The 9833-nt window shown below is 24.3% G+C and overlaps 1 protein-coding gene across 1 annotated transcript; it reads right to left on the bottom strand.

Moving 5' to 3' along the window:
- Positions 1-1928: 1928 nt before the first annotated feature.
- LOC126904282 (maternal protein exuperantia) lies at positions 1929-6657 on the bottom strand. The gene is made up of 6 exons (XM_050683192.1): positions 6440-6657; positions 4768-5044; positions 3925-4076; positions 3682-3865; positions 2457-2765; positions 1929-2315 (listed from the first exon to the last, which is right to left on the bottom strand). The coding sequence occupies exons 2-6, from the start codon at positions 5038-5040 to the stop codon at positions 2001-2003; spliced, it is 1233 nt and encodes a 410-aa protein (XP_050539149.1). The 5' UTR covers positions 5041-5044; positions 6440-6657; the 3' UTR covers positions 1929-2000.
- Between the last annotated feature and the right edge of the window lie 3176 nt (positions 6658-9833).

The raw sequence follows: 9833 nt of genomic DNA, 5'->3' as shown, positions 1-9833 counted from the left end.
ATCTTTACGTTTATAAATTAACAAAAAATCGGTTGCCAATTGTCTGAATGCCGTGGCCTATCTATGTGTATTTAATCTATGTACTAGATTTGCAAAATGTAATATTGACTATTGTGGTTTTTGTTTTTACTGGTAATACTGTATTTGCCGTATTAGATGTTGATATCTGGTAACTGGATAAGCGTTGATAACAGAAACATTTTAGACGCTTAACAGCTAATGCGGAATGTGCATTATCAATTATCATACATAACACTAAGCCTGCCGCTCTATAGCTTCTGCTATTTTCCATTATATTATGTGTTATAATATAGTAGCAGTGTAGCAGTTATAATACAGTGAGACTGTTGAAAAACATAAATTACGAAATTTAGCAATCACTGCTATTATTTACACTGAAAAGCAGTGCTATTATAGCTGCTACTGCTATTTTTTATCATCAATAATACTATCACAGACAATAAAAATTAGTTGTGTTCAAATAGTCTGTTTTACTTCACATCATGTCAATGTTATTTTAACAGCTAAAATACTTATTTTCTATTGACGCATTTATCTTATTAAGTTTTAATAACTTTGAACGCTAAGATTATTATGGATCAACAAATGTAAAAAAGCTCCACTAACCTAAAAACGAAATCCTAAATAGAGATTTCCATGTAGTTTTGTACTACAATACAACTTACATACAAAGCATATTTCTTTTATTACCAAAAAGGTACGTTGTTGTAAAATTCAGTGATTTCTTACTGAGAAGATTTAGTGTAAATGTAACGATATTCCCAACAAATATTTACGATTAATAATAAAAATATACAATGATAGAATACATTTGTTCTTATTACATGTTTAATTAAGTTTATTTATCTAAAGCTTAGTATTAATAAGTACATTTGATTTTATAAGGGAAGTAGTGGCGATAATGATCGTAGTCTGTTGCAAATATATTTTTTAGGTTATTTTTGTCATTAAATAATTAGGGAAATACTTGATTTAAACACGTAATATATTTATACTGTAAACAAAAATATTATAATTAGTAGTATTATTTTAGATATTTCCAACATTACTATTACCATTATATACAGGCCCATATTTTAGAGATGGTTTGGAGGGGCAGCAGCCTCACCAAGTCTTCTAAGGGACGAATATTAATATTAAAAAACAAAAACTATAAATATTGTTAATATAAGGACAATAACAACAAAAATCTTAATTGTAATATTGGTAGTTATGAATTATGTGATATCTTATGTTCATTTTTATTTTTATATTTCATTGGTAGCTGGAAGTTTAAAAAAAAAGTGTTGGTCCATCTATATTATTTAAAAGGGCAATTCTTAAAAAAATTATGTAGCCACTCCACAGCAGAAACTTAAATATATTAATATTTAATGGTGTCATTTAAGCTTTTAATTCCCCCAAAATTTATCATAACAATTTTTTTTAATATATCTGTTGAAGATTAATTTAAATATTTGTTTTTCAAAATCTCTTTTGAAAACATCATATAGTACCAGTTCCTTGTGAAAATAAAACTTCTGTATAGTATATGAAATACACACCAACTAATTAAATAACATACCTACACCAATTATTATAAGAAGTACAAGATTTTATGTTATATTTTTCTTTATTGTTATAATGATAAAATGTTTTTTCCAAGTAATTTTTAATATTACATGTTTAATAACCTCAACTTTTTCGCGTCCTTACAAGTGAAAGAACTAATAATAGAAATAGAACATGAAGAAAAATAAATATTAAAATCAACTTGATTTGTTTAAAAGAAAATGATTATCCATGAAGGAAATTGTTATGGATCGCGAAAAATTGGTTCTACATTCTTTTCAATAGTCATAACATTTTTTTTTAATTTTAGTAGTATATATAAAACTTATAAGTAGTCTATTAAGGACAACAAAAACTTAACGGTTTTTAATTTTATTTTTTCAACAATACTTATTTAGATAAAAATTGGTAATCAAACTTAAGATTATTTAATTGCAAACATTTTCTTTTTTGGTAATACCATTTTGAGGATCTTCAAATTCTTTCTTGATTCCATTGTTTACTTTAGTAGGTGTAGGTGATCGAGATCCATTGTCATTTTCCTTATCAGAAAAACTTTTTCTGTTTCCCTTACTACTAGTACTATGCCTTCTATATTTACCAAACCTACGAACTTTTGGTGGTGTAAGTGGCTCTGGGTTTTCAAAATGTTTAATGATACTTATTGCAATATCTTCTTGTTCTTCTTCAGTTAAATCTATAAGTTTTTCTTTAAGTGCATCCTTGAATCCTTCTTTGTTTTCCTAATCATTTTTAATTAATTAGTAAATATAAAATACTTAAATTAAAAAAAATATTTTATTTTATTTAAGCATTATTTAATCATATACTAGTAAAAAGTATTGATCATAAGAATTAATTAGGATCAAGTAAAAATTACTTACAGTCCATAATGCTTCAAGTAATTTATAATCTATATTTGCTTTGGCAATAGTATTACGATGAGCAATAGCTTTTTTACGATCAGATGAAGAAGTCTGATATGATAAAGACCTTTGGTAAACTGTGTTTAATGACTTTTGGCGAGCTAAAAGTTCTTGAGTACTGTGTAAATGATTTTCTTCTAAATCAATAGCTGTTAGGAATGTAGACAATGCTTTAGCTTTAGTTTCTTCAGAAACTTCACCTCCAGTAACTACATCTTTTGAATTACCATTACTATTTTCTAATCCAACACACAAATGATGAACAATCTAAAAAATAAGATCTTAAGTTATAGCATCAAAAATAATTGTAACTTTAAATATTGAAGGCCAAGATATAAAATATGTTTTTGTTTATAACACTACATAGCGTTTGTTTCAAAAAGATATATTATCTCATCTATATAATATTAGTCATTTAACAAAAAATAAAAAATATGATATAAAACAAACAAAAATGAACATAAAATATTTAGTATATTGGCAATCAATTGGGTGGAGATTAGGGAGATAAATCCCGGCCTTTGATATACTCATTTTAACATTTTTGTAAAATTATATATATATATATTTATATTTTGGAAACCTTATATATATTAATTCAATTTGAGTTATTGAGCATAGTTATTACAAAAAAATTATTGATATCATTAATTATAAATACTATTTATAATTATTGCTAATATTAGAAAGTTGTAACATTAAAATGTTAAGTCTAGATTATTATTTAAAAAATCAAAGTCATATAGAGTGTACCGGACATTGTATGAAAAAAAGGGGCAGTACAGCTTTAGACTTGACACCCAAAGTGTAGAAATAAACCTTACTATGCACATATGATCAGATCCTGATACACTTCCATAAAGGTTGATAACATGATGTGAAGCTGAGGGAAACAAGGTAGGTCAATTTATACATAGATAAATTCAATATAGTACTATTTAATGAGATTAATTATTTGAAGTAGATTTAATAAAAAGAAAGTCATTTGTGCATATTTAACAGTCCACAATATCTTTACATAGAAACAAAATAAAATAACTCTGGAGTATGGTCAGGGTTGTTTAGCACCCAATTAAGGCATAATTGTAAATGTATATATTATATAAAATAGGTCACATTCAATTAATATTTTTTAATTTTTTGTATGTTTCTCTTTTTAAAAAAATTATAAATGAAAACATACTTCATAAGCAATCTTTGCACGTTCAGATGCCTTATGAGTTTCAATATGATCTTTATCTAAAAGAACTTTTGATAAAACTCTAAGAGAAAACATAACCATGGTATCTTGACAGTGAGTTTGAGCAAATGAATGACAATTTACAAAACCTTTTACTAATTTTGAAAATCTTTCCATCAAGTTGTACCTGTAATAGTTTAAATATTTGACTAAAAATTAAAAAAATAGAAAATTTATATTACTTACGTTATTAAAGATTTGATTAAAAGACTAGCATTAAATTTAGCAACTTCATGGCATACTAAAATTGCCATTTTCTTTCCACTATCTTTTAACACTTCTTCTAACCAATCCAAAAATTCTGCTAAAGCAGATATTTCACTTTTTGACTTTAAAGTCTACAACATAAATACATAAAAAAAAGATAACTATAACTGTAATTATAAGCTGTAAATAAATTTTGTTTTGCTTTATTTATTTAGTTTTTTTTTTTAGTATAAAAACTATGACCCTAATATTATTTGTTAATTTATAATATTAATTTAATTATCACACCAGAATATGTTTTAAAAAATAAACTGAGTAAGAAAATTAATTTAAACAGTTAATTTTACTCAAACAAATTTATTGTAATACAATTTCAAGAATTGACTTTTTATGGGAAGCATAAGAATTTTTTGTTTCCAGTTCTCACCTTATCTAAAGTTAGCTAAATTTCCATTAATTACTAAACTTCAATCTAATAGATTTATTTTATTTTAAAATATTAGCATAATGATAAATTGTATGAAAACATATGCAACTAAAGCTAATAAAAGGGGTTTCACACGACATAAGCATTCTTCTACTTATATCAACTTTGTGCAGGCTAATTTATTTAACATTTTAATAAAAAAAATGATTTCATAAAAACATGAACTAAAGTTATGGATACTTTAAATCAACTAAACCTGAACATTTTGTGTAAAATTTTGCTTAAGCCATTTAGCTCACAAACAGTTAATATGTTTAAAAAAATAAGATTCAGAAAATATTTAATTATTCTAAAATTAGTATAAACTTTAAATACAAACAAAAACTATTATTAACCTTATTTGATTTGATATCTTTAAGAGCTCGAAAACGACCCATAGTAATAGTACATAACAAATGGCGTCTTCTAGCAACTTGATCTATGTCATTATGAGGCATAATAAATTGGCTGAATGTTGATTTTGGAGTATAACCTGCAATATGGCAAATTTCATCCAATAAACGGCGACCTGTTGTATCTATATCCCAACCAACTACCATATAATCAGACAAATTGCCTAATGGTATAGTGTTCTTACTAGAATCAGATACTTCTGTGTTTTGAACCATCTTGCTAAAAAATCAATAATTCAATCATAATTATACTTTTAAGTAAAATAATGCATAATATTTAAAAAATGAATCAATTAAAATCCATATTATTGTCTTTAAGTATATTAAATAATTTAAAACGCAAATAAAGATATTTAATTTGAGTCCCCATAAATTTAACCAGATCCATTTCCAACCCACTAAATACAAAATATAAATATTTTTTAAGTAACTAAAATGTTTAACGGATTATGCATAATGAAACAAATCTAATATAGTAAAATTAATTGAAAAAAATCTAGATATAATTTCCCGCTCACCATGAGCAGTGTGTTAAAGAAATTATCATAAACATTTCAACGTAATAATCAATAAAAAATCAACCCTATTAAGAGCTTAAAATTATTGGTCCTCAGAAATATTTTTCTAGCTATGTATCAGAATATAACAGACTTCGAGCTCAAAAATATTGGAAGAATAATGGATTATTGAATTAATTAAAAAATATATAAAATTAGTAAACTTTTAAAATGTTTAAGTGAAAATAATGTACACAGAAATTTGATATTATAATTTTTAGTTTTTCTACATTTATAATTTCACCTATAGTAAAAATTTCTATGCATAAATGAATAATTTAATTCTATTTTATCAGGTTTCAGAAAAAATTAACAGACACAGTAGTAATTAAATATTTCCCAAAAATATATTTTAAAATATATGTATGTATTAACAATTTCATTAAATTAACAATTATAAGTATTAATTTTTACATATTTATTTTTGTTTTAGATGTTGAAAAATTGTTTCCAGAAGATTAAACGTGATAATTCTTTTATTAGATATAGTGCGGAATTCCCTTAATGTTGTATATACAAACCTTATCTATTATTTTAAATCATACACTATTTTTATTATAGTCTTCCTACATAATCTAGTCCCCGATATCATACACAGATTATTAAATTTCTCGAAAAATGAAAAATGATAATTACCAAATTAATTATTTTTATAATAGGAAAAAATAATAAAAGACAAATATCACAATAACTGAAAATTAATTTTTTTTTTTATAAAAAAATTACTTTAGTTCACAAAAAAAACGTTGATTTTTCGTTTATTTTAGAAACATATTTAGAAAAATAAAAGAATTCGTTTAAAATACTAATTTAAGTATTAAACAACCAAAAATAAGTAATTAGAAAACTACAATCCCACACAAATACAATATAAGTACTAAAATTATGATACTTAAAAAAAAATTGATTAATAGCCATATCTCTTATACATTGTAATTTTGAAACATATCATAAAACGCAATTATTAATAGACCACGCGATATATTCAGTATCTCAATAATTATTTTAAATGTATTTTTAATAATATAACCTTAATAATAAGTACAATGTAAATTTACCTTCTATTAGTGAACTTCTAAAAACGAAATCTTATAATAAAACAAATCTAACTATGAAACACTAGATGATATATGATGTTCCTTGATATAAAAAATAGAAATATTGGTATCTTAAAACGGTATGATGATCGTCGTAAGAAAAACTCTGCAAGTATGATGAGTAGTACTCACTATTCACGTAGACCAATGAACGTATCAGCTTAACCAATATCGCATTGATATCAAAATTATTCTAAAAAAAAAAATTGTTCTCATCGGAAATGCTTTCCAAGCGTGTACCGGCATGAAATTGGCAGGGAACCAATCAAAATGGTTGAATTAAACATTAATACAGTGCTGTCAACTTTCTGAATTATACTCTGATATCCCATAAGTGAACAACTTTTTAATTCTTTACAATTCTCATAATCCTTTCCTAGAAAATTACACTAATATATTTTTACATTACTCTTGTTATTTATACTCTTTTTCATTTTAGATCCCTAGTGAGAATACTAGAGGTAAAGCGATTTGAATTTTTTTCGATATCTCATAAATTAGTATTTGTTGCCGATATAAAACACATAACCGATCTATAATTACATTTTATAATTAAAAAATAACAAATAAATGTTAATTTATTTATTAAGTAATATACGACTCATCACTTATACAATTTCTTTTTAAATTAATTTAGATTTGAAGCTGTTCTAAGCCAATCGTAATGTGAGCGCTGTATGAAACGCACATTTTATATAACAGGACCAATACTTTAATATTAATAGGCTATAATCTTTTATATTCTCATATAATTTTATTTACAGTTAAAAGAGCTTTCTTATATCAGAAACTTGGTTTATGGGCAGTCTGAAACGCAGGGCGATACTTGCACCAGGACTACTACGATACAATATAAAAATAATGATTTTTTTTTCTATACAGTACTATTTATCAATATTTACTTTAGACTAATTCAAAATTGATATTTTCCTGTTAATAAGTGGTTTATGCCACGGAAAGAAGTTAAGTGCTTATTGGGTTTACTGCGAGAATATGTAAAAAAGATGTCATTATTTTTATTCATAATTTAACAATCATTATATACTTATTATTCATATTTTCGAATAGTATTCTATAAACCGAATAGTTTATTTTTAGCATAAATTATCAAATATTTATAAGACTATCGAATAGTTCGAATAACTATTCGAATATATTGGGTAACTATCGAATATTTTTACTATTCCAATAGTTTTTGAATGAATATCCAATAGTTTGATAGCCACTATTTGATATTTTCCATCATTATTAAAAATAATCTATGCAAAATGTCATGTTTAATCTATTTTTTTAGTTCTTTAAAGTTGATTTTTACGAAAGTATATAATAAAAAAATATTAAACTGTTTTACCTCAACTAGAAATTTCAAAATTGATATCATTAAATAGAAAATATTATATGGATTAAAAAAATCATATGGTTTAATAGATATGTAGTAATGAACTTAAAGTGTTCGGTATATGGAAAATGGTTTCTTTTGTTCTCACTATTCGTAACAATTGACCCGTTGTTTACTTTTTGAATACCTGTCTGATTACTATTAACAGTAAATTTATGAGAAAAGCTTAAAATCGCTATTTTATTGCATTTATATCGTAGTGAACCATTAGAAATTATGGTAATGATTTCTATGTTACTCTTAGAGTTTAAAAAGTTTAAACAGGTTTAAAGTCAAAATTTTTTTTGTTTTGAAAAAATAATTAGGGCGACTAATCCCCTAATCATCTCTTCTTAATACGCCAAAACAATTTACATTAATTTCTTAAAATCATATTTAAATAATTTTTTGTACAATTTATTAAATTTTGCAATTTTTAGACAAAACTCGTAATTTTTTCTTTAACTTTGATGTCTGTTTTTACCACGAAGGTTTTTTGCATTTAAGTATATAAATTAAGCTTTAATTTAAGAAACAATGAGGTATCAGTATGACCGAAACATTAAAAAAAAAGTTAATTTTCTGTATATAAGTTGCCATTTTAAATCCACACTTGGAGACAGGTAGTCAGATTTTCATAAGAATATATTAAAAAGAAAAATATCTAAGGTATCTATAAAAAAATTTGTTTTGATTCATCCATTTTTCTAAAATTATGTCAGTTAATAAAGTTTAAAATTATCGATTTTAAAAAATGTAATTTTTTTAGAAATTTCTATTAATAAGAAATGAAGAGATTTTTTCAATTTTCAAAGTTAAGGTATATGACCTGATGCGACTTGTGATTTTTTGACGTATTATTCATCAAAATCGATCAAGCTAGAACTGAGAATAAGTTATAGAAATATAAAATCGAGAATTTTAACACAAAAATAATACTTTTTTGAATACGGTAGTCTTTTTCACCATGAAAACAAATTTAAGTTCGAATTTTTTTTTTATAACAAAGTATATTACATTAACTTTAATTTAAGTTATATATGTGTCAATATTTCTGGAACACTTTCAAAAGTTAATTTTTTGTGGAAGTTATCATTTTGAATTCCCCCGGTTAAGGGTCAAATTTTCAAAAAATTAAACCAAATGATAGTTAAATACCTAATGTATTTATAAATAAAATTGTTTATATTCATCTATTTTTCAATAAGTTATGGCAGTTTTAAGTAAAAAAATTTCGAAAATTACCGATGTTTAAATATGTAATTTTTTTTAGACTTCCTCATTTAAGGGGAAAGAGGGAAATTTTTTCTATTTTTTAGAGTAATGTCTCAGATTAGATGCGATTTGTAATTTTTTTACGTATTATTCATCAAAATTGATCAAGGTAGAACTGAGAATAAATAGCGACGAAAAAATAGTAAAATTTATTACCTTCTCAGATTTACATCAAAACTACAAATGTTTTATTCTTATATCGGTATTTATATAAATATATATCATAATTATTATTTATATAAATTTATAAATTTTAAATAATAAATACTAGCCATTGATTATTTTAATAAAAATAATTTCAGTTTTAACAAGTACAATTATCATGATTGGTTAACTACATTTTTACTTCACTTAAGTTTTTTACATAAACTTGAGTAAAAACCATATATTGATAATAATTAAGTATCAGCATTATTTTGTGAAGTAATAAAACAATACTTTGATTAATATTAAAGAAAACAAAAAACCCAGCACAGGGGGGTCGCGGCACAGTTGTGACGTGATATAGTTGGATCAAGTATAATGATATCTGACAGTGATTAAAATCACTATCAAAAATAAACGCTTCGATGCAAATCTTTAGATAGTGTTTAATTTTAAAAAAATTGGTGTTTTATTCCAAAAGCTACTTGATCTGCTGGTTCCTTATTAATATCTCGATTAAGATAAAGTATGTCGAATGAAAAAGGGTTTATTAAAAAA

This window comes from Daktulosphaira vitifoliae, unplaced genomic scaffold (assembly GCF_025091365.1).
Source record: "Daktulosphaira vitifoliae isolate Bord-2020 unplaced genomic scaffold, ASM2509136v1 Scaffold_4, whole genome shotgun sequence".
Taxonomy (NCBI): Eukaryota; Metazoa; Arthropoda; class Insecta; order Hemiptera; family Phylloxeridae; genus Daktulosphaira; species Daktulosphaira vitifoliae.
Note: the sequence above shows the minus strand (reverse complement) of the source record. Positions and strands in the feature narration are given on the sequence as shown.

Bases quoted from the DNA above. Each gene is read 5' to 3' on its own strand.
- LOC126904282 (XM_050683192.1), bottom strand. From the start codon at position 5,040: ATGGTTCAAAACACAGAAGTATCTGATTCTAGTAAGAACACTATACCA. The intron at 3,866-3,924 runs GTAAGTAATATA...AAACTATTACAG, and splicing joins TTAATCAAATCTTTAATAAC to GTACAACTTGATGGAAAGAT. The intron at 2,316-2,456 runs GTAAGTAATTTT...AAAAATGATTAG, and splicing joins TACTTGAAGCATTATGGACT to GAAAACAAAGAAGGATTCAA.